The sequence below is a fragment of the Anoplolepis gracilipes genome, chromosome 11 (assembly GCF_047496725.1).
Source record: "Anoplolepis gracilipes chromosome 11, ASM4749672v1, whole genome shotgun sequence".
NCBI lineage: Eukaryota > Metazoa > Arthropoda > Insecta > Hymenoptera > Formicidae > Anoplolepis > Anoplolepis gracilipes.
Genome location: NC_132980.1, coordinates 10,764,612 through 10,791,085, shown reverse-complemented (window position 1 = coordinate 10,791,085; position 26,474 = coordinate 10,764,612). Strand labels below are relative to the sequence as shown.

The following is a 26,474-nucleotide window of genomic DNA, read 5'->3' as shown; positions in this document are numbered from 1 at the left end:
ACAGGTAGGACTTCGATTTAATCGATGATTGATACCGCTATTGAGCAATTAATTACGGATTAATTTACATTAGTGTGTATATATATAAATATATATATATATATATATATATATATATATATATACACAATATATATTGTCATCTAAATGGAACATTATTGTAATAATTTAAACTATTAGAGATTAATAATTATGTGCTTTTATAGACAGACTTACAATGGAACTTCCCCTGTTTCATATGTGCCTTTAATTTTTTTGTGAGCATATATATAAGTATGTGTATAATTAACGTACATAATGTTCATGTTAATATATTATTATCAAAAGAGTAAAAAAATACAATTATAAAAAATTGTACTATATTAAATTTTATTTTTAATTTTACGATACCTATGTCAATGTTAGTTTATGTAAATTTATTTTATATATTCGCAGATATTTTTACCCGCACAAGTAATTTTTTCTTCACGGAAAAACTATCGTCGTCTTGTAAAATTGAGCTGTTTCCTAATCACTGCTTAACCCATTTTTTAAACAATTTTTTTTAGAAAAGTGATCGAAAAAATGTAAAAATTGTAAAAATCAAGTAGCGAATTGTAAATTTTTCATCAGAAAACAATTCTCGTCCAAGACAATCGATTTTTTCCAGCAGGTTTCTTTGTGCTTTTAACTTGTGTTCTTTGATTTCTCAATCATTCGACGATGTTAAACCCGGAAACAACTTCTTTATGCGCCTATCATTTTAAATCACTTTTAAGTCGAGGATTCGCGGTTTTGTGGCCAAGTCCCGTTTGCATTTTTCACGGCACGGTTGCTATTTACATTGATCCAGAACATAATATTATGTTTTGCCCCATTACACAATAATGATGAAAATAAATAAGAATCTTTAAATAAAAAAAGAGAGAAAGTAAAAGGAATATCCAATTATATTACAAATTAAATTAAATTTTTTAATTTATAATATTAAAGTTATTTTATAGATTTTTCTATATTATATATATATATATATATATTTTTTTTTTTCTTTAGCTTTATAACTTTTATAAATAAGTTTTATCTTAGTTTTTATTTATATTTATTTTAATGAATATTCTGTTATATATATTCCCGGATATATATAAATCATATATTATATATATATATATAAAAGTATATTAAATATTTTATAAAAAGAAAGAGAACAAGGGAGAGAGGAAGGGAGTAATCTCTGAAATTATTAATTAAAAATTTAGAAAATGCAAAGAAGTAAAAAGGATATAATAATTGAAACTAAAAGATTCATAGTTCTGTATACAGTCAAATTATGGCAAGGATACAGGTAGTTGACATAATTAATGATGATATCAATCTTCGAGCACGCACGGGAAACAGATTACATATCATAGGACCGCGCGATTTATCAAAGACGATGAAAACAGATATAATAGTCTGGTCACACTTAATCCGAATAAAAATATACTCGTCTTCGTCACAACAATAGTGTTTTTTCTAAAATATATATTTCGTCGACAATAATATACCATGAATATTGTAATGATATTGTGATAAGAGGTACAGTTAAAATATAAAAAATTCTACTTCATAAACTTCATTGCTGTACAAGATATTGAGATGATACATCGAATTTTTTACATGGTATATTTTATACAAATATAAAACGTGTATAAAGCTCGTTATGTGAATGCAGTAAGCGCAATAAAAACACATCACAGTGTTTTCATCTGATATACGCCGCGATAAATTGCATTCGATATATTTGTCGATATCGTAGCAAGATATCTCAGTGAGCGAATATGTTTTTATCACTTTCGTCTCGCCCATCTGGCATAAATAAGCTGAAAGTTGTACATAATTTCCGGTTACACATGTTCTCCGAGATACGAGAAATAGACGGAAAACGCGAGAAAAGAAATTACGCAAGAGAAATCTTCGAAGATATGTGGCCAGAAAGACTTCCTGTTCAAAAACTTAATAACAATATGCAGCGCGAGTGAGTTGAAATAAAATTTGCACTAAGGATATCCATTATTTTATGATGGAAGAATATGTAGCAGCATACATAAGTACCGTCAAATGTTTTAATCATTTTATATATCAATTAATACGAATACACAGTTTTATTTAATTGTAAAATTAATTATTATACATTTAGAAATTATTTATTATTCAAAATGATAAAACTTTCAAGTCTCATGATTTTAACTATCATCAAAATAATATAATTTCAGCGGAGTTTTTGTGTTTTATAATTTTTTCTAATAATAAAAAAATAACATTGTTTTCTCCCTCTCTCTCTCTCTCTCTCTCGTATATTGTAAAAAAAATGTCATTTCTTTAGAATTCCTATATTTTTTCAGAGTTCCTATCTTAATGATTATCTTATCTTGAAAATTCATATAATTGAGGATTAAAACGAGCATTATCATTTTGCATAAACTAAATTCTCAGTTTCGGATGAGCTGGGAAAGATTAAAAGAGCTAATTATCTCTACTTATCTCGAGCTTCGTACGAAGTTATCCTAATATTTGAACATTCGAAACTGTCCACTTCTCTTATACGTACAGTACCGGCCAAAAATATATCACCTTTAGGATTTTTGGGCATAAATTTAATTTAATTTACTTACTTATAAAATTAATTTTTTATATTATTAAAATTAAGTTTTTATATTATTTTATGAAAAATTTTTTATTCGCTAAGTTGTATTTACTATCAAAACATATATTATGATATTATAAATATCCATGCACTTTGAATAAAATTATACTCAAAAATACTAAAAGGTGATATATTTTTGGCCGGTACTGTATATATACTTGAATCGCGCAAAAAGTAATAAAGTTGAAATTGCAATTTAATAACGCCGAATAGATATATGTCGTACAAATCCCTATAATTTAATGAAGAATGTCATCGAGCGTGTTTTAATCAGCGTAATTTGTATTCTTGAAAAAAAAAAAAGAGAAATGCAAGGATTCTTCGTCCCATTGTCACATTATTTTATCTATCATGTGCTATTGTTTCATATCTAATTTTTAATTTAGAATACTTTTTCTCATATTATAATTAGAGCTTCTTTTTCGTGTAGAATCTCCAATATAAGTTGAACACATTTTATTGCAACATTTTCACCTCTTTCTCCATTTAAAACATTCACTTCTTCATATAAGATATTTTTTTTCTATGACGTTTTTAGATATTGTGATAACAAAATAATAATAAAAAAAGGAACACAGAAAAGTGTATCATTCGTCTGCCTTCGATCAATATACAGTAGATTGTGTCCAGTTGCAAGCAATCACCACGTCTCTATTCCTATTGGGGTAACCCTTGCACGCTGTGTTAATTGTATCCACTAGAGAGTGTAAAAGCAATTAGTTTGTCAATAGCAGAATTGGCGACGGTTAATTAACATCAATCTCGCATATCATAAGATAAGATAAGATTAAGATAACTTTGTAAAAAAGTCTTGTCGAGTGTCCAAGAAAACAAACGCGATCGTACTTTAATTTATCAATTAAAAAACACAGCAAATTTTCATACTGAACGATTATAAGTACTAAAATACGTTATCATCGACAAAAATTTATGTACCTTTGTTTTTTTTTTTTTTTTTTTTTTTTTTTTTTAATATTATATCTATATAAAATATTTATTTTATAAATTTATTAATACTAAAAAATTTTCAATGCATTTTAATTCGTGTATATCAATCGCAATTTCACAAAATTGCCTCGTTACTTTTCTACATCTTGTAACGAGACACTTATTTCATTTCAGAGATTCCACAGGGAACACTAATTCAAACGCTATGATACTGTGAGATGCACGATCCTTCTCCTTCAACCACATCATTCTCTACTCGAGACACGCTTCTCTGCTACCGCCACCAATTAGAGTTACAACCGCGGACGAGCGCTCGTAAGGTCTACTAAGGTCGCTAATACCTAAGTACCGTATCATACCGACGAATATCTCATTTGAATATACGCAGAAATACTAACCGCCCGTATCCTGTTTGCGATACCTCTGTTAAACTAGCAATGTCACCGCCAACGTCACATCGAATTCAATTCAAACTTGTTACATTAAAACAATTTCATTAATACAACGTATTAAATTGTTTTAATACGTTGTATTAATGAAATATCAATCAGCGGGAAATCGCAAACCAACATAGAGATAACAACTTATAAATCATCCATTACGTGAATAATATATTTCTCTTTTACGAAATAATGTTTCTTTATATATTTAAAAAATCGAAACTAGATAAATTAAAATTTAATATCAGTTATTTATATCTATCATACGTGCGTATATTGCAATCTTATTCTATTTATATAATTATATTAGGGTAAAGTCGGGTAAGATGGCCATAGTTTTTTAAAATGCAAAAAACATACTTTTATTTTTATTTTTTAACAGTGTTTGGCATATTATCTTCCCTAAAGCTTAAATTACGTAATTTTATCGAAATTAAAAGGAAAATTTTATATTATCAAAATAGTACAACATAAGCATTGGCCAGCTTACCCAACTTTTAAGGAAAAGATGGCCATAATATTTATAAAAAAAATAGTGAAAACGAAAATAAAAATTATATAGGTAATATAACAATTTACATATCTTTATAATATGTCTAACGTCGATTACGATAGCTTAACTGTCATTTAACAGTTTTTCGTGGACAAATGAAAAACTTTGCAGGTAGTCAAAAGTAAAAATATGATATAAAATTCGCAATATCGTTATTTCAAATAATGTACGCACGTAAACTACTGTAAACATCGATTATCTTTGATAATGACTAAAAAAGTGCACTATGTAGCGATTATTGAAAAAATTACCTATGGCCATCATACCCTAGTTTACTTATCAGAGAATATGCACGTGCATCTCTCTTCACATTTAAATGTGTAAACATCCAAAGTGAACAGTCTAGTCACGAATATTGCAGAGAGATGTTTCTTGATCTGTCTCATGAATAACATCGATACAATAAACACGACATCCAACAATGTCGTTCCGCAAACTGACGGCAGTATTTGCGGAATAGCAGGCAAGCGATTTGGCACTATCCTTCTCGCGCTTTTGCGAAATTGGTTCAACATCGTGGCACAAGTGGAGATGACGCGCTCGTGAATTCTTCATGTTAAAACTTGCGCTATAATTATATCTAAAAGCTATGTACGTCGGAGCGCGAGAGCGTTGAATGTTAATAATTTCGGTTCAACGCCTTGCTCGACAAACGTCAACGATTCCTACATATATATGGTTATAATTACATCGGTTCACCGAAAAAAACGCGACGGTCGATTTTTGCAATTAAATATCAAGATCGCGAAAAACGATCTTGATCCGCGATCTTCTTCGTATCGACAAGCTTGAACGCGCCGGGGGTCGCGAAAGTTCAATGCCCTCACGTGACTTCTATACAGCCAGATACGGACGATGTCACTTTAAATATAATTATAATTGACAGCACTAAAAATCCTAGCAGACACCAGGAATCGCATTAGCGCGAAAAGCATCGTTAATATCGCATCCAACGCGTGTGTCGTGTTGCACGACCGAGTGTATTTTAAGACCTCAAATATTTGTTCCTGCCCCCTTCTTTGTTATATCAAATATTTTATCGATATATATATATATATATATATAATATTTTATCCAATATTCTTCATCCTTGTCGTTATCGTAGATTTTAATATAATAAATGTAATGACAGTAGCGAAAAGTCTTTGTTTTGGGTGGGGTGAGAAAAGATTCAATTTTGTAATCTTCTCGTGATGTAAAATTTTGATTCTATTTTATTTTTTCAAGATTCTTTTGAAGTGTAATTTACAGATTAAAAATTATATTCTGAAATTAATATTAAAATAAGCGATACAACTAATTACGTAGAGAAATTTGTAGATAGATAAAATGTGAACTGTGAAAATTTATTGGCAATGACAAAGACAATCGATTGCTACAAGTAATGTCTGTTATTTTTTAGTTAAAAATACGATTGCATAGTTAGCGAAACACGTGTTAAATTCCGTCTGGTGTTTAATTACACCGATTTAACGCGCAAGGGATACATTACGCAGTGTCATTTGACGTGAGTCATCATACGAAGAGAGCGCGTCCACCATAGTTTAACATTTTTGCCACTTTCGCCTCCCCATCGTGCAACACGATCTACTTTGCGTACGCGGGATAACATCGGGGATCACAACGGTTCAAGGATGAGGACACTTTCGAGAGTGCATGTCAAGAGAATGTCGGGGTCTCTCGGTGGCGCCTCGAAGTCGCTTGGCAAAATGTTACACTATGGCCAAGAGCTTTGGCGAAATAATTTGATGATCATAGAGATGGAAAGACATTTTTATTAAAAATTTGTGTGTAAAATTTCCCTTACTAAAATATAAATAATTAATGAAAAAAATAAGTCATTTATAATTAAAATCCTAGATAAGATTCTAAATAAAATGCTATAAATAAATTTTGTAGATAAAGTGTTAACTAAAATTCTATTTATAAAATATTCAATTTCTTTTATTTTCAATGAATTAACAAATATAAATAAATATTTTAAATATGTATTTCTTATTTTATATATGTATATACATACACCTGAACTTCGAGTAATCGATTGAAATAACTATTTCTCTTACTGAATAAGTAATACAATTTTCGAATAATAATTTCTCTGTAAATATTTATTTATTCTATTTATTTCTTCCTTTAATTTATGTTTCCAAGATCTATTTTTATGTTCTATTAAATCGTATTCCCTAATTTTTGTAAATAAGTCTTCTAATAATCCATTATTTTATATACATACTTTACTAAACATAGCTATAAATATCTGCGAAATTAGTATATCTCTTCTCGAATCATTTCTTTTACTAAATAATAATTAAAATAACATTTAAAACGATAAGATACAGAAAAATAGTATTTAAAATAATGCAAGTGTGTTTAAAAACTTCAAACATCATTTCAAATAAAAGAATTTTTTAAAACTTTTTAAAATTATTATTTTTCAATTATAAAATAAATTTAACTATTTTACATTTCAAATAAATGTTTCCTATACTTATATTTTTTTCTATCAGTCTCGAAAAATTAAAAAAAAATATTCCAACAACATTTTATTTAAACAAAACTACAATTTACTGTATTACTGTGTATTTAATTTCAAAACTTTTTTTCTTTCTAAAAACTAATAGTCTTATCGGTGTATATTTTTATTCTTAAATCGCGAAACGTTTACTCTGTTAAGAGTAGACTATTTCGTTCTATTATCCAGACTGAGTCTAAATTTTTAAACTTTCACCCCTACGAAACGCAAACACAGGATTATACGTTTCCGCCGTTTCTTAGTCCCGGGGATCTGATCTCCTAGCACGTCGTTTCTCTTTTATCCCGGCTTACTTTGGCGACCCGTAGGAGCGGCATGTTGCATGCTAATTAAGTGAGCAACCGTGCGCAGCTCCGCCATGGTCCATTGTTTATCGCGGTTTCGCCGTCAGTCGCGTTTTTACAGCGCGGTGTGTTCACCACGCTATGTGTTCCTCGACTTCGTGACCTCGGTAACCGCCGCCGTAAGAATCTCGAAGCTCGTTAATTATAAGATGATCCGAAGGACGCAGAGTTACGACGTTATCACGCCCTTCGCGCTCAAGACGGACATCTTTAAATCTCCCACGTGCGTTTTGTCTCTAATACTACACATTAGATTTCCGACAAACAATTTCTGATATTAAAAGTTCACCCTTCGTTTACTAAAAGCCCGAGAAATAATTTTTACTAATTGTAAGTCTAAAAATATCTACACTTTGTTTCCACACGCGAATAATTGATATAATTTCTCTTACAAATTATTACATCGCTAAAAATATAATATAGGCCCAACCCTTGACATTTCTAACGTTCTTTTAGATTAAATGTTTTAGGGATAAATGCCACATTTATATCACTCGGTAATTACGTGTCGCGGCAAAAGCACGTGTTTGCTTCAGAAGTTTTGTCGGAAATGGTGATACTGTTGCGATAATCGCTAATTATTTAGATCCACGATAAGATACACGATTTTACGAAATTTAACGAGCGACGCGTTACTTGACACTCTTCGAAGAGCTGATGTCAGTGAGAGAACGATTGCTCGATGCCGGAAGGCGCAAGGGAAAGGTTAGATGCGTCAAAGGCAACTCGTTGTAAACCCCGTCGGGGTTACAACGTCGTCGGAGAGAACAACGGAAAATCGCGAGCAGGGAATGAAGCCGTTGGCGAAACTGTGAGTCAAGATCTCCTTTTCAAGTTGCGCGATCAACCGCCGAGTTTAGAGTGCTTTAAACACTGTTGTCGAGCAAAATTTGGATACAATTTTGTAACTTCTAGTACTCTCGGCATTGCATTCATGTAAGTTTTATTCAAATCTTATCCCGCAGAATTTTAATGCAAAATCTTATCAAATCTGATAAGAAATAATTTGACAAATTTTAAGATTACATTCCTCTCAATAAAAATATTGTGATTAATTCTGCAAAATTTCATCCCAAACTCTAGTTTATTTAAATAAAATTTATTAATATTGTAACACTTATATAATTCGTTACGTGTAAAAAAATATAAAGTAAAAAATATGTAATAAAGAGAATGTTATAATTCTAGAAAAATGTCCATAAATGTGAATAATATTTATATAACCGCAGCCATTAATCTACCTGATAACGTTTAGCGCGTTATATTCGAATTCGCGAAAGAGAAGAGAGAGAGAGAGAGAAAAAGAGAAAACGTGTGGAAAAAGGTGGGGACGCGCGCGATATGTGTGTGCGTGGGTGTAGGCTTTCGCCGCACGTGCCGCCTGCAATCACATTTTATAAATCGTGACGTAGGCGATCGTAACGCAGATATCAACGGTCCAGCAATTTACACTGACGCGAATGGTATAACGAAGCTACTGTGTACCGATTGCGGGGATATTGCAATTGCGGTCGCGTAATCGAGAATGTAGCGTCCGCGAATGTGTGTGTGTGTGTGTGTGTGTGTGTGCGCGCGCGCGCGCGTACATATGTGTATATACGTACTTTATGCGATTGTGTCGACGCTTATTCAGGACGCGGACCATCGCATCGACGGAAAACTGGCCCTTTTCGCGGCCGGTTTGCGGCACGTAACGTGTACGAAGCTTCCGACCGTCGATCGACGCTCGTTCCTTTCGAAATGCAACGCGCGATGGTCTCGGAAAATTGCAGCCAATCACGAATAGAATCTAACGGAATCACGACGGATTATCGGAATCGACTATTAAGAATATATTGGTACCGAAAGTGCAATATATTATTAAATAGATCAATAGATGTGTATAATGGCATATTTCACTTCGTAGAAACTTATTAATTGTTGACTTTCTAGCTTGATTATTAACTCTTATTCCATACTGGTGGATCATTTTTGTCTGTGATTTTTCTAACAACGTCAATTTCTCAAAAACAAATAATCATGAAATAATATATTTAAGTAAATTATTTTTCAAATTTATTATTTTAGTCTTATTAGAAGTCTTATTTAGAATGTTCAAAGAAGGTAGGTATATAGTATATATAGTACATTTTTTTCAGATTTTTTAAAACACTTTTACATATTAATAAACTTATCGAAAATACCCACCTGTACAGTTAGAAGGTGCCAAAAATAAAATACAGAGTAAGAGTTAATAATTCTAAATTTCTTGATAGATTAAACAAATCACTCAAAAAATATGTTGCTAATGTAAATAGATTTCTAGATGTCTCAATTAAAATTTATTGATATTTTTTATATCTGCTAGAATATTGTTTGTCACGTATAGAATTTATAGCAGCAATATTCTAGCAATACCTCTAGAAAAAATTTAGATCCCATTGCCAAATATTAGTCACAAATATAATTGTTCTTAACAATAGGCATTAAAGATAGACACCACAGAACAATTTTCTGTCTAAATTACACTAATAATACAAATATAAATTCTGTCTCTGTCATTTAAATTGATTAAGTACAAAACATGCAGTATCATAGTATTTGCTAATCATTTATTTATTTCAGTTAATTTTTTTTACACCTAGAAAATTTTTCTTAAAGTTACAAGATTATTTTTTTGAGTGATAGCTTTGTCCATACAATAGTTCTACAAAATGTTCTATATGCGTGAAAATTATTAAAATATTTATTAAAAATAAATTAGATCGCCCGAAACGCCAAACAATTATGTCGTATTTCGATAGTTCTATCGACTTTAAAAGTGAAATTTCCTGTTATTCCGTAATCACTTTTAATTTCTAGAGAGAGTTCTATACATAAAAATTATTAGAATATTTATTAAACAAATTAGATATCGTCCGAGACGTCAAACGTGTAAGTATCGAGGTGAGAACGTCAGTCGTATTTCGATAGTTCTATCGTCTTTAAATGAGATTTCGTATTATTCTGCAATTAGTTTAAATTTCTAGCGAGACTTCAGTGTGGCTCCATTACTAGAATATTTATTAAACAAATTAAATCACTTGACACATTAAATCATTTGGATATATAACACGAAATCTCATCTAATAACAGAAGCTTATTTAAAGTTGATAGTACTATAAATACGACCAGTGTCTCACCTCGGTATTTATACACGTTAAGCGTTTTGAACGATTCAATTTGTTTAATTAATATTCTAATAATTTTTACAGATAGAACTGTTTATAATTATCAAGTGCTTAAAATCTGATAAAAAATGTTAACAAAATCGTCAGACAAAGTGAGACACAGCCTGAACTTGCCGTTTCGATATTTTCTCGAGCCATTTTTTTAATGGCAGGAACAATTTATTTAATCTATCAAAAATTCTAGAATTATTAAAAATAAAGCCGAAACTCTCAACAATTAATAAATTTCCACGAAGCGAGACGCCAGCTTTACATATACTCAAATGGAATATAAATATACTATACGATGATCGCGACAAAGAATTAATTTCGCGAATAAATAAACGTAACAAATTACCTTATATGTAAAATAATAAATTATCTGATCGATCTCACAAAGCTCGAGGTCCAGGCCTGCTCATCTCCTTCTAATCCTTCGTCGATGCATCTTCAAAGCACTCGAGTGACATTTTTTACGACAGTCTCGATTTCTTACATGTCGCTTACATGTCGCCGCACGAATGATAATAAAATCATCGTGTATGTACATTCAAAAAGTTCGGTTTTTCGCGGATTAATAAATATGGATAATGAATCGATCGTCCGTCCTTAAATTTGACACTACTGACATTCGATTTCACTCTTCCCCCTTCCGCAATCCGAAACACCGTTTCCGAGGAATTCGCGACCCTTAGACACATCTCCTGACACTCGCGGGTGTCCACTGATACTTCTCTGCAATTTATTACAAAACTCGCTCGATCGAGCAAATGGTCGATCACGTCGAAATACGCGGAAAAGCAACGGATAAGCGCGAATGAGGCAAAAGGATGCTGCCGTGCCTGGTATCATTTTATCCTTGCACGACTGTTTGCGTGTAACGCCCGCCGTCGACTAATTCCGGGACTCATCCGCGATGTTTTTTCCCCGTAATACGCTTTGCGCTGCACGTGTAAAGCCTCTGTATTCTGTACTCCATTACGAAATAATATAATAGTAATTTTTCTGTACAGAGAAAATATAATAATAATAAAAATCAAATAATATATATATACAAGAAATCACGTGTGATATTTTTATTCAATATTATAAGTATACGAGTAAAAATATTTATTTAATTAATATTTTAATAATTATTATCGCATATGCATTCTGTCACAGAGAAACATATATTAACAGAGAATATGTGTTATATTTATATATATTTTTGGTATAATATAAATAAATATTATGTAGAACAAATTTTGCATGTCTTGCATAGCGAGATTAATTAGATGTGGATATTAGATGCTATTATTTATTTATTCATTTTATCGCGATTATACATTAAAATTGAGTTTAAAGCTAAACGCAAATTTTCGCGTCGTCAGTGAAAAGCAGAGGTTTTTTTGGCAGCTCTTGGTCCTCTCATAATCAGTCGTGTAGAGATGCGACGAATTCGCGTGATCATACAATATGTCGTCGTCGTCGTCTCCGTCGTTGCCAAGTAGAGATCGCACAATACTTTACGGGGATGCTTTACGAGGTGTCTTTGGCAGATACGCGCATGCATTCTCCAGTTATACGTACGTCTAAGAATCGCGAAAGTGTCGTAAAGTTTGATCGATCGTAAATTGGATTGTTCCGCGGGGAGCATGTAGCACGAAGAAGACGACAATAAATGAAACTTCGATGCGCTTATGTAAAAGAAAAAGAGAGAGAGAGAGAGAGAGAGAGAGAGAGAGAGAGAGAGAGAGAGAGAGATATGGAAAGCAGAAGAGAGAAAGACACGGTATAAACACATAGTATGCGCATTATTTTAGATACAAGATCCTCTTTTCCATATTTATACTAAACATTTCGCTTATCGCTTTAATTTGGCTACACCTTCCGGCTTCTGATATAAACAAAGTTTATTATGAACAGATAATTCATTTTTCATAGAAAGAGCCAGTTTTAATGTGGAGTACGTCAATGTCTCATGCTTAGCGCATTTTACAATTTCTTCCTCTAATGACCTATTTTCAAGTAATATTGTAGAAATAGATGAAAAAGCTGTGTCACGAATTATAATACTATATTTATGACAATTATTATTTTCAATTTTTCTCAGACCTCATTTATAAGTATTCTCAAAACAATTAACGCAAAACTTACAAAATAAGACAGCAAACGAATTTTTCTAAATATAATATATAATATATATATATATATATATATATATATATAAAATTAATTTTAATTTTTATTTTAATTTTCATTTTAATTTTTATTTTAATTCTAATTTTGATTTTGATTTTAAGTTTTAATTTTAAGTTTAATTTAAGTTTAATTGTAATTTCTGATTTTAATTTGGATTTTGATTTTAACTTAAAATTCTGGATAAAAATAGATTGACAGATTTGGTTTCAAGGAATTATAGATTATAGTTTATGTATGTATATGTTTGTATATATAGATATTTATATATATTTAGATGTTTATATTTATATACATATATGTATCATATTTATTATATTTTCTATATTTTTATGGAGTTTTTTTCTTCATTTCAGTTTAGTTTACTTTATTTTATAGGATATATTTTTGGATTATATGTGGTAGAATTAGTGAGCGTATTTATATAGTTTATAGAATTTAAGATATGAAATGGTTATATGTAAATACGTAAAACATGTAAGCTGGAAGCCATCCTAAGCCGAAAAAGGCAAGGATTAAGAATAAATAATATATATGTAGATAACTACAAAATAAAACTTCCCAAAATGTCAAAAAACCTATTCTTCCTTTAGGCTCCTAATTAATATTAAGCTTGAATTAAATAAAAATAACAATATTTTAATCCATGGCATTTTATCAAAATCATCTACTTTGGAAGCGACTATATATTATGTTAATGAAATATAGCGAGCGTAAAGACACAAATTCGTTGTTTTAATCCGCCCTCATCTCTCAAGCGCGGAACCGCGAAACCGCCGCGAAACAATTTCACTATAAAACAATCCTTTGTAACGGAACAATGGCGGTAGCGCGTCTGGCAAACGTCGGAAAACAACGCCGTGCTCGCGGCTCGTCGCGCGGAAAATTCTTACCCGCGAGATCCACAATCTGGCTGGATTTTTCATTCTCTCTTTCGTAGTCTTAAAAGTGAAAAAAAAAAAGCAGTTACAAAATACAATTACCGGTCGAAGATCCTGTTCAACGTTGGATGCGGATCTCTTAATTAAAGGTGTCAGATTAATTTTTCCTTCTGTGCCGTCTACGTGTCGCGTCGCGATTTCCGTGCCAGAATTTTAGTTCGTCATGCACTCGACGTGGCCGCCTTAACTAAACTAATGATTGTCAAGAGATTGTAGTTAGTGAGAAGGATTCTAGTATAGTTTACGAAGAAAAATACGTCGTCACTCGAGTTCCGAGTTCCGATAACAAAGGTGTGCGACAGAGAACAAACTAGCACCGATATTTTAGCTCTCGAAATAAAGATGACTTTAATTCTCCATTAAAATTGCAAAGCAGAATTAACGGGATTCAGTCTGAGATTACCCACTTATCAGTAGACGGACTCCGATAAAATTTCCATCGTCCCCCATCGATCCTTTCCTTCGTTATACTGCTCTTAAATAAAGATGAGATACATCAAATGTCGCGCAAAATACAACGTACAAAGTACAAAGATAACTATTTTCTCGCTTCAAGGAAGCAACATCGAAACAATTGTTTAAAAAGATATATGTTTTAATTAACTGTCTGATTAATTTGAATAATTTACCAAGAAACATATGTGTTATATTTCTGTAGACTTGAGAAGATGTATTATTATTGATTTCAAGATTGTATAGATTAAATATGGAATTAAATTAAAAATATTTCTGATTAACATCTATCATCGCAAGGATGTCTATTTTTCTTCTCTTTTTAGATGGTACTGAACATACAAGAGATGTAACAAGGCTGAAAGTACCTTTCTGTTACATCATCTAGCGAGATAAGAGAGATTTTAATTCAACGTTGAAATTGCAAATCAAGTTTAACGGTTCGCGGAGCTCTGAGATGAATACTTAACTCGGGTAATAAATATACCAAGAAATGAAGATTCTCGCATCTATCTTTGCAACGTAATGTTTAATTCGCGGAATGACGATCTAATCTAATAAATAAAATTATTTCTTAAAACGCAATTAATCTATTTGGCTTTTAATTCAAGAAACGTTTTCATCACAAAAAAAAAAAAAAAAAAAAAAAAAAACAGTAAAAATATTCATATAATTTATAAAACACGCAGCTTTTTCGACAGTTTCTCCTCCATTCTATTTGACTTTACTAATTTATTAATCGCAATTGTTACTAAAAATTTTGAAAATTTATTTAACAAATTAAAATAAAATCGCTATAATAATCAAGTATTTTTCTTTAAAAAAATTAACAATTAGAATTATCGAGTTTAAGAAACCTATTACTGAACAATAATCTATTTTCTTTAGAAACTTAATGTTGCCAATGTTCAAATCGTAAAACTCAATTGCCGTTCGATTCTCAAGCAAAGCAAAAGGGTGTTTTGCCGAGGCAGTTGGAAGGAACGAAACTCTATCTAGTAACAGATCCAATAACAAGGGCTCGAGTAGATGAGCAAACTACTCGGCTCTTCTGCCCAGCTCTATTCGTATAGAGAAACTCTCTCGGCGAAGATCTCTCTTTCTCTTTCTCTTTCTCTCTCTCTCTCTCTCTCTCTCTCTCTCTCTCTCTCTCTCTCTCTCTCTCTCTCTCGTCTCGCCGACTGAATCTTGAGAATTTTCGCAGACGCCGTAGGCAACAGACTGATTCCGAGATTACGAGTCTAATTAACAGATTAAACGGCTGGGCCGCTCTGTTTGCTAGAAATTAACTCACGCTCTCGACACCTTAGTTACCCGAATCGCGGTTGATATTCACGAAAAACTGATGAGTGTATGAAATGAGATTTAAGCGAAAAATATCTTATAGTTTTATTATAACACGCGAAAATTCTTCATTTGAATTTAATTTTGATACCTTCGAAAAAAATGTCTGAACAAAATGGAATTTCAGTGATAGAAAGATATTATCAGAGACATACATATATATTTTATACATGTATTTTTCATGAGGCCAAATATATATATATATATATATATATATATATAATATGTATTATTTCTCCACCTCTGTCAGATGTCCGTCTCTCTTGATACACTCAGCTGTTCCATTCCCTTGGATGAAATAAATTCATACTCCCGGGAATCCATAAGCGGGTTACATTAAAATTTTTCACAATTCTGCTGCCGTAAGCCGACATGAAAGACGCGACGCGCTGAACTTTTTTTTATTATGTTCCATGTAATTGCAGGAAAAATACTCTGAGGGAATCAAAAGCGATTTATATCAGTGTCCCCTGCGTTGGAAGATAACAATAGTATAAATCAGTAAATTTAACATCTCAAAATAGAGTCGTATTTCTCAATACAATTGAACAAATATTCATCTATTTTCAAAAGAATTTTTTACATTAAAACATCGTCAAAAACTATTTCGCGTTTTGCAAAACGAAGAAGAAGCACGACTAACATTGTCCCACACAATGACTTATTATTAATAGACTCGATGCAATTTTGACTCTTGTTTTATTTTCGCGACGCGCTCGATAGGGTAAATTAGGGTATGATGGCCATACGGAAAAGATGGCCATAAGCTGTAACTTTTTCAATAATCGCTACATAGTGCGCTTTTTTAATCATTATCAAAGATAATTGATATTTACAGTAGTTACGTGCATACATTACTCGAAATAACGATATTGTGAATCTTACATCATATTTTTACTTTTGACTACCGCGAAAGTTTTTTATTTGTCCACTAAAAACTTACAACGTCGAATAAATGACAGTTAAGCTATCGTAATCGACGTTAGACATATTATAAAGATATGTAAATTGTTATATGACCTATAATTTTTATTTTCGTTTTCACTATTTTTTTATAAATATTATGGTCATCTTTTCCTTAAAAGTTGGGTAAGATGGTCAATGCTTATGTTGTACTATTTTGATAATATAAAATTTCTATTAAATATATTTTCCTTTTAATTTCGATAATATTACGTAATTTAAGCTTCAGTGAAGATAATATGCCAAACGCTATTAAAAAGTAACAAAAATAAAAGTATGGTTTTTGCATTTTAAAAAAACTATGGTCATCTTACCCTATGTTAATAAAAGGTTTTACGCCGAGCAAACAAATAGAACTCTCACGTGTCTCTCACGTGATTATCGATGTACCGGGTGTATCTCCTCCGTTTGCGTCATCGATCAACATTGATCTTTGAACGGTCCGTTACTTCGCATACCCGCTCACGGTAACGCGGGGCCGATATGTTCCAGGCGATTGATCATCCGCCTGACTAGTTGGCCGCGCTTGATTTCTTCGCCTGGTGTAACCTGGAGCAGCCCGAAACCCAACTGGGAAACTCCAACCATCGATTATGGGTCGTCGGATAAATAAGAATTTCCACATATTCGATCGATGCCGGAGAATCAGTTTTGTAATAGCTTCCTTCCGTTACCGCACAGTTCGTTAAACTGTATCTCCGCCCCTCGATTCAATAAGATGTCGAATGTGGGAGTTTGATTTAATGTCTAGGTAAACATTGAAAGCAACATTCAAAATGTATGTGTAAATGTATTGTTACATGCTGTTGTTGTAATATAGCGAAAAGGAGTACATAAGTAATCCTTTTTTTGTGTTGTTTTATATGAATTGTGTCTAACATCAAAGAAATTACAAGAAACGTTCTTTTTCTTTTTTTTTCTCTCTTATTTAAAAATTATTATTTGTTAAATTATTATCGATATAAAAAATGCAGTTTTTTTTAATTTTTCATAAATACTACAAAAATTTTATAATTAATATTTTAAGATTAATAAGTTCATCGACATGCGCAGTTTTCCTCTCTTTATTATCGATAGCAATAAAATTCGGAAAACATGATTGTCGGTTAATGTTTCTGGAACAAAAATCTTTCACCAACGTCGAACAATAGCGGTTGATCTTGAGAGTGCAGCAATTGTCTCCATCGCGAAAGATTTCTTCTCACGTGTCGGACGCGAGAGAGAGAGAGAGAGAGAGAGAGAGAGAGAGAGAGAGAGAGAGTCTGCGTCGTCGGGGCTAATTAATCTCCCGCGATTCTTTGAGGATAAAGACCATCGCGAGATGATTTAAGGTCGCCGTCCGACAAACCGACGTCGAGCGAACGTGGGTTTCAGCGCTATTTTACGATAAAATTCCGCAGTGATATAAAGAAAACTTTAATTAAACGAATTAATAATGTTAAGTTAGCTAATAACATTTATTAATTTGCAGAAGGCAATTTTTCCTTATCGCATAAATAATTATTACGAATGCGCAAATGTTTGTTCAAAAATATCGTGGGGCCAATTTTTCAGCCGACGAACCGTAAAAATTACAAATTCGCGAGGCTTCAAATTTTGTCCGTGCAAATTCGATCCTCCTCCATCGACGGAACTGCGCGAATCGATCGACGGCACTCCGAGGACGTTTTGTAATTTCCGGTCGTTAACCTAATTTCTAATTAGCGCCCACGGTCCCGTTCCGTTTGACGCGACCGATCACGCTACGGCTGCGTCTCTTCCGCCGCACATTTAATTCCGACATTCGCGGCGAGATCGATCGTTTCTGTGCGAGGATTATCGCTCGCCAGCTATATCGCTCAGAAGCACCGTTATCGATTATCTATATTCAATCATGTTTGCCGTTATGGTTCTATGTAATAATCCGAGCGTACATTTAAAAGAACTTATATACGATGAAATAAAATATTTCAGTTTCAACGCGCTTATTTTTACTACACCTTTCACTTACACTTTATATATTTCATCATCTCATATTACGTCGAGTTTCTTTAATAAAGCCTAACATTTAGGGTAAACTCGGGTAGGATGGCCATAGTTTTTTTAAATGCAAAAAACATACTTTTATTTTTGTTATTTTTTAATAGTGCTTGGCATATCATCTTCACTGAACCTTAAATTATGTAATATTATCGAAATTAAAAGGAAAATTTTATATTATCAAAATAATACAACATAAGCATTGGCCAGCTTACCCAACTTTTAAGGAAAAGATGACCATAATATTTATAGAAAAATAGTGAAAACGAAAATAAAATTTATACATCATATAATAATTTACATATCTTTATAATATGTCTAACGTCGATTACGATAGCTTAACTGTCATTTAACAGTTTTTAGTGGACAAATGAAAAACTTTGCAGGTAGTCAAAAGTAAAAATATGATGTAAGATTCACAATATCGTCATTTCGAATAATGTATGCACATAAACTACTGTAAATATCGATTAGCTTTGATAAAGACTAAAAAAGCGCACTATGTAGCGATTATTGAAAAAATTACAGCCTATGGCTATCATACCCTAGTTTACCCTAATATATTGTTGTGTATGATATTTGTTACTTGTACTTATCATCATGACAAATTAATTAAAACTCTTGTCACTTTTTATCTCACTCTAAGTTTTCATATATGATAAGATATAAAATAAAAAGATGAATTTAGTGAATGTTGATAATCGAGAAGGGAGAACTGATTCTATCAGTTTAATCGATTTTGTGGGGAAAAAAAAAAAAAAAAAAAAAAAACCATTTCGACAAAACTATACCAAAGTGATTTTATTACAATAACCCGGGGTGATTTTACAATGTCGGAGTTAACTGCAACTAACACGCATCAGCGTTTGAAAGGAAAATATAGTGCGAACACGTGTTCTCGCGGGATACATCAGCCTTTATCACTCGCTATCAATCATGATGTTCGCGCTGCCTCTTGACAATCGTCCTATTATTACCGTCACTCATTAATGACTCGGGGCGGAAAGTGCGAAAAGGGATCGGAAATTCTGTCAGTCACGCGGCCATGATCGCGGAAAGATAGCGCCGATAATATGAATCGGTTCAACGGGAAAAGAATTAACAGACCAACAATTTTGATACGTGCGATATATCGACCGTGATCCGACAATCTCAGAGAGATGATGATGTGTGCCGCGGGTGCGTAAAGCGTGAAATTGCAGGTAAGACGCGTGACGCTTCGTCGAACCTTACAATCAGCTGTTAACGATCCGTCATCGAGATAACAGCCGGCCCGCTATTGCGTCACGTTACATTGTGCAATATCGTGTAATAAGGCGACTCCCGCGGCGCGGGCTCATTATCGGTATCGACATGTCTATCTATCTCTCTGGCAATTTCGTCGAGGTGCTGAAAGACGAGCTACAAACTACATGATGCAGCAGCAAAAGTGCGCGGATTTAATTTTTTCTCTTGTGAAATGAATCAATTAACGCCGAACCTTTCTACTTCGAGATAATCGGATTCCTTAAAGTCACCATTTAATAATACGAAAGTCTCGTGCTAGGCGATCGCGAGAGTATAATTATTATGTATAGTTATTGAGGGAAAATTTCGAGTCACATGCAGACGCAGAACAATAATCGCAGTTCCTGCGAATAATCGTAATTTGTCCCACTTTCGAATTCCAGTCTTTTTATTAAGTTTTACAATATGTCTTTTATCGCGAGCATAAAAGCTGTGAAAGCGAACGTGGAAAGATGCGGAGAAAAACATATCGCGTTATTCTGTCTTCGACAATCGTTAAGAAATGTTTCTTCGTATTCGAGATCGTGCGATTTCTCCGTGGCTATACATCATTGTCACGGAGTAGACAGTAGGTCGAAAGCGCATTATTCGATTGTCATACCTAAGTTAGTCACATGCAGGTTAATCTTGACGAGTTTCACACCTTACAGAGAGGTAAAATTAGTTGGAATATATATCTCAATAATTGTACCACACCGATTAATGTACTTTCTTACTTCATTTAGTATCTTGCTCATTTAAGTGTAAAACGAGTGAAAACATCAATGTTGACTCTGCTATCGCTAATAATAATTAACGATAGAGATATCATTTTTTGTTATACTCCCAATATACAACTAAAATATTTATTAATCACAGATTTCTTTGTAAAATCAATCTTGTTTTTTACATAAAAGATAACTTTTTTATAAGTTATTTTTAAAACAATATCAGCTTTATGAAAAACTCACAATTTTTCTTAATATAAAAAAACTGAATCTCTAGAAACAAATAATTAATAAAAATATATATATATATATATATATATATATATATATATATATATATATAATATATATTTTTTTTCTATTAAAATAATAAGTAAATATATAAATTCTATTATAAATTTTATAAATACTGATTTTTTTCGCCGGAAAATGAACGCGTTAATTTATATAATTTAACGAATAGAAATTAAAAGTGAAATAACCTTTAGAATAAAAATCCGAGTAAAAAAAATATATGTATATTTTCTTCTATTAAAATAATAAGTAAATATATAAATTCTATTATAAATTATATAAATACTGATTTTTTTCGCCGGAAAATTAACGCGTTAATTTATATAATTTAACGAATAGAAATTAAAAGTGAAATAACCTTTAGAATGAAAATCCGAGTAAAAAGCGTTTGAGCTTTTCACGCAATCCTACGCAGAGCGTGCGGCGTCTCTCGTAATACCCCGTAATCTCGCTCGCGCCAGAGTCAATCTTTTAGAGAGTCCATCTTGGGCGCCAGCTCTCTCGTGTACAGAAGTTACATGTATCGCGAGCCAGGAGGTACGTGAAAAGACTCGCGGTATATATCGTGCACCGACGGTATTATCGGGGAGCGCAGTAGAGAGAAACGCAGACAAGATCCATGAAAACATTACTCGCTGCCAAAATCGATACCGGTCGCTTGTTAAGCCGACCAAAGTTTCGTGAAGTAGTTAATTGATGGTCTATCCGCGTGATCCGTCTGCGAGAGTAATAACTGATAATTAATCCGGCTCGCGCGACGCATTAATCGACAACATCACGAGAAAATCCACCTTTCGGTATAGGATGAACGTCCTTTCTTTCGAATCGCTCGTTTTCAAAGTGATGGCGGACTAACGAGACAATCGATCCAGACTACTGTCTGTAATTGGGACGTTATAAAGGGAATTGGCGAAGAAAAAGAAGTAAACGAGACCGCGTTATAAAATCAAACGTCGATACGTTAATTTACTTGATGTATATTTTTGTATAAGCTCATATAGAGGAATATTACAATTCGCGAGAAACCTTTGATCGCTTCTAATTGGAAAACTTTATTCGTATCTTGACGTTTTAATCAAGGAGCAATCGGTTCCCGAAACTCGAAGACTATCAAGATCAAAGTCGATGACTTTGATGTGTATTTTCGAGAGAAAATTTTCATTACAGTCTCGCGAGGTAAATTCCGTCTACACAAAAAAAAAAAAAAAAAAAAAAAAAAAAATATCAAAAATATTATCTCATTATATTATTCTTTTTACAACTTTACTTACTTTTTCACATCGATTTGCCTAAAGATAACGAATTCAACGACACGAACCTTTCGCGCGACACGAACGACGTGAAAAAAAGTGGCGTGTATTCAAAATCAACCCTTTTGCCAAGCACTCGTCTCTGATCCTTTTAAGGATCACGAGCGATTTAAATTCCAAGCTGACGGCAAAGCTGTGCAAAGGGTAAAGCTGAGATACGATTTTTATTCCAGCGTGTTTTGCAGGGTCCCGAAAAAAAAAGAAGAGCGATAGATATGATTTTAAGATTTACATGTATAAAAAAGAAGTGATTGAATTTTATAGACGACGATTGTGTATGATAAATTCGATAATCGGCGAGTATAAAAAAAGCGCAAATTCTATAATAGATTAATTTATCAGATATCTTTAGCGGAAATCAGTTAGCTTACATTTACAATTAAATCATCAAATAAAAAGTTTAATTTTTCCGCAGACTGTAATTGTGCTTTTAGTATGAAAAATAATTGTCATAGTCAGACGTCACTTTCAAACATAAAATAAAAGTTATTGCGATACATTATATATCCGTACAAGATTGATATTGACTGATATTGAAAAGATCGCGCTCGATGATGACGAGAGGGAAGAAAAATTTAACGCTCGATACTCGCCGGCGAGCTTGACGATGAAATAATGCTGGCGAAATTTCTCGTAGCTCGCTCCTCAATTATTCATCATCGAAATCACGACAGGGTATCCAATGGAGAAGCGTCTTTGATCAAAGATACCGGAGCTTCTCCGGTCTGCCCTATCGAGTCTGAAGGATAGCGGACTCGAACGGCGAGCAGCTGTGTACATCGCCACGAACCGAGAGGCAATCTTCGCATCCTCCGAGAAACCCGGCCGCAAAGAGCCGCGGTTACACAAACTGAATCTCCCAACCGCGACGTATTCCGCCATTTCGCGTATAACGAGCCGAGAGAATTATTCTTCTACCTACCTTCTCACATTTATATACGCACATACGCCGCTTTTAACCGGACGTTCAGAAGGAAAAAGACCATATTATTTGAGCTTTGTGTGTATGTTTTTTTTTTTTTTTTTTTTCCATTAGAATTTTAAATCGCGGTTTAATGCTCTTTCGACGTGACACGTTCGAATTAGATGATGCCCGATCTGTTTCGCGTTTAACGCTCGGATCTGACAATGAAATACATCTCAATTCGTTACGTAACTGATGACGCGAACGCACGAGTTCTCGTGCTCGAGAGCAATTAATGCCCGACCTTAAAAGAAAATTATTCCGCGCGATAAAACTGAAAATAGCAGCCAGAAAATTTGGAGACTAAAATACTCCTTACAACTATTGAGACTCGATCGATAAATCTATTAATTTAAAAGTCCTCCATTAAGTTTGCTGGGCTCCGTCTATGTGATTCGCAGTGGCTTTCACATCTTTGGTAAGGAAAAAAGCCGGAGAAAAGAGATCGCGGCCATCGGTTTCAGGCAAAACAAGCTTCCACAATCTCCAAGAAACTTGCGAGTCGGGAAACGCTCTCCCCTCGGGTTTATTCAAATCCGGTCGGTCTCGCGAAAAAGAAGTTCTGCCGTCGCGCTTTCACTATTTTTATATATCGAACTCTCTTCGATGCGAGGAGTGGTGTGCGAACCCGGCAAACTTTTCAGATTTCGCGTCGTGTAAAAATGGCGAGAGCGTTGTTTATTTGTTTATTCATCCGTCCGTCGGCGATTTAAAAATACGAGGTTCCGCGAAATTTCGAACACGAAGCGATTGGCGATACAAAGTCGCGAAATTGAAGATTTTAACCGAAAATAAAGCCGCCAAAGTACGATACATTTCCTATTTGCGAGCGTTTATTATCTTATCTCGCATTCGACTCTTGTCTCCCGATACTTGGTTACGCGTTCCTTTCAAATTTCCAGAGAACCAATGATTATGCATCTTATTGTATCTTATCGCATGCTTATTCTGTGATTAATGAGTCGAGAATCTACTTACTCTGGAGCAGGATTTCTCCAGCGTTGTGTTCCAGCCCGCGCCATCAGGCATCCACCGCCCGATCTAAAAGCAGAAAAGAAACGCAACGTGTTATTTTTGTGTTAATCTGAATACATCTTGATACTCGATAAGATAAGTAAATGCATAGATAACTGTGCCTCTTAAATTTTTTGACGATACCATATTTCCATAAATAGTTTACTAAATATTTATAATTTTATGTGTTTATTTTTTTTTCTTTTTTTTATAAGATATACCTGTGACAATTAATTGTTCTCTGTATTTTATACAATATAATAATACTCTTTTACATATTTAATTTTATAAAATATTATGTAAAAAAAGAGTTTAAGCTCTTTAATATACGTATAATATTATTATAATATAATAAAAATGCTTCTTTATATAAACATATGAAAAAAATATATAAATTAAAAAAAATTAAAGTTTAATTTAAAACATTTTAATATTATGTAGAATAAATTAATCAAGAAAAATAATTAATTTAATTAAATTATTAACACTAAAATTTTAGTTAACTCTTTCAGAATTATATTAATGAACAATACTGTACATTAAAGAATATAAGTACAGCTTATAATATTATGAAAATACTGCGATAACAATCTGACGTTTACCGAGTGCAATCTTAAAAATATGGAATCGCTTTCATTAATGGTATGCTGCAATTCCGACAACCATGCACGAACATAGCAGGCAGTGCGAGTAATAAGCGCAATACGTAATGTTATCTCCATAATTCGTGCACGCCGGTAGCGGTAATAATTGTAATTTACAGTTACGAGACTACCAATTCTCTCTATTATATCGCGTTATATAATTTCCTGTACCTCTCTCTGCTTTGTTAGATATATACGCGATGGAAAATCTCAAGGATATCGAAAAATTGAAGAGTAATGAGAAAGAAAATTAATATTTTCTCGTTATCTTTTCTCTATAATTTCGATAAAAATAAATTCGAAACTATAAAAAAAATATAAAAATATTTCATATATTTTATTATTTATTCATTATCCTTATTCTTATATGTATTAGCATTATATTTCATATATTCATATGTAATAAGACACATAAAGTAAATCTGCTCTTATTTTAATAATACATAGAATCAATTTTATATGAGTAATATAAATTATATATACCGTATTAAACAGTCCCAGCGGCTGCGGCCAGCGCATATTATGCTGCAAATTATAAATTTAAACCATCAAAAATATAATAAGCAGCGAATCCGATTCATTCCGTTTCATTAGCACAAAATATAACTGCATTATCAGAGTCGATCCTGATGCGATAATCACATTGCGTTGTATCATGTCGTATCGTAACTGATGATTAATAGTCGATGTTGACCGGCCGTACAATATCTCGGCCCCCTATAACTCGCAACAACTTTGCAGAGCCCGATTATAAATATTTGTTGCAAGTTGTGCGATAGGAAAACTTGGATAAAAGCGCGGTGCAGCGATGTGAGAAAACGTGGAAGGGAGAGGGGAGAGGCTGGATCCAAGTCGGGCGGTAGCATGTTTACGATGTGTATGTACGAGCTTAACAAACCGCGTCGGAAATCTCCTCCCGTGTGCCGTTGGAGAAAAGGCCGAAAGTTGCCCATCATTCGGGCAACTTATCCCCCGACGATTCATCGTTACTGCCACCGCCGCCGACAGACGGTCGTAACTTTGCGGGACTGTCGGCGGTTTAGTTCGCGGGAATTGCGTGCGCTTTATCGCCGTCATAAATGTCCTTTAATCTGCATCAATGTGTCCGGTGATTTCGCACGACTCGCGGCATGCAAACACTTGATAACGAAAATCCAGAGGGGAAAAAAAAAAAAAAAAAAAAAAAAAAAAAGAGAGATCGAGGATGGAAGAAGGATAATGAATTCTCTTCTCACGATTCTTAACTTTCTCGTAATTTTATTTTTTGATATGTAGTTTAAATTTTTTAAATAATTTAATTTCTCTCTCTCTCTCTCTCTCTCTCTCTCTATTTTTATCGAACGAGTACATAAAATTATTAAATCTAGAATATCCGTCGCAAAATAAACGACTCTTTTTTCTCATTTTCTTCGTGATTTTGATTGTCTCTATTTGTCTAATTTTATATAATTTATATAATTTAATAAAGAAAAGAAAAATGAATGAAAATTTATGCAATTGAAAGGTTGGGTAAATTTGTTACGTCTAAAATGAATTCAGGGTGAAAGAGAGCCGAGGGAGAAATATCATTGAAATCAAGATTCTAATCTGGACATTTTAAGTGTCCCTCTGAAATACCTTGCGCGTATTTGAATGTTATCACCAACAAGGGATACATAATCCAAGAGCAGCGGTAAATCTCCGTTTTC

General features: G+C 33.0%; 1 protein-coding gene across 5 annotated transcripts in view; it reads right to left on the bottom strand.

Moving 5' to 3' along the window:
- Positions 1-26,474, bottom strand: part of LOC140670910 (uncharacterized) — a 199,299-nt gene that overhangs the window by 87,490 nt on the left and 85,335 nt on the right. For all 5 annotated transcript variants that reach the window (XM_072901762.1, XM_072901764.1, XM_072901763.1 and 2 more), the window contains one exon: positions 24,107-24,169. In XM_072901762.1, coding sequence (XP_072757863.1) covers positions 24,107-24,150 — 44 coding nt within the window. In that variant the 5' untranslated portion in view covers positions 24,151-24,169. The remainder of the gene's footprint in view (positions 1-24,106; positions 24,170-26,474) is intronic.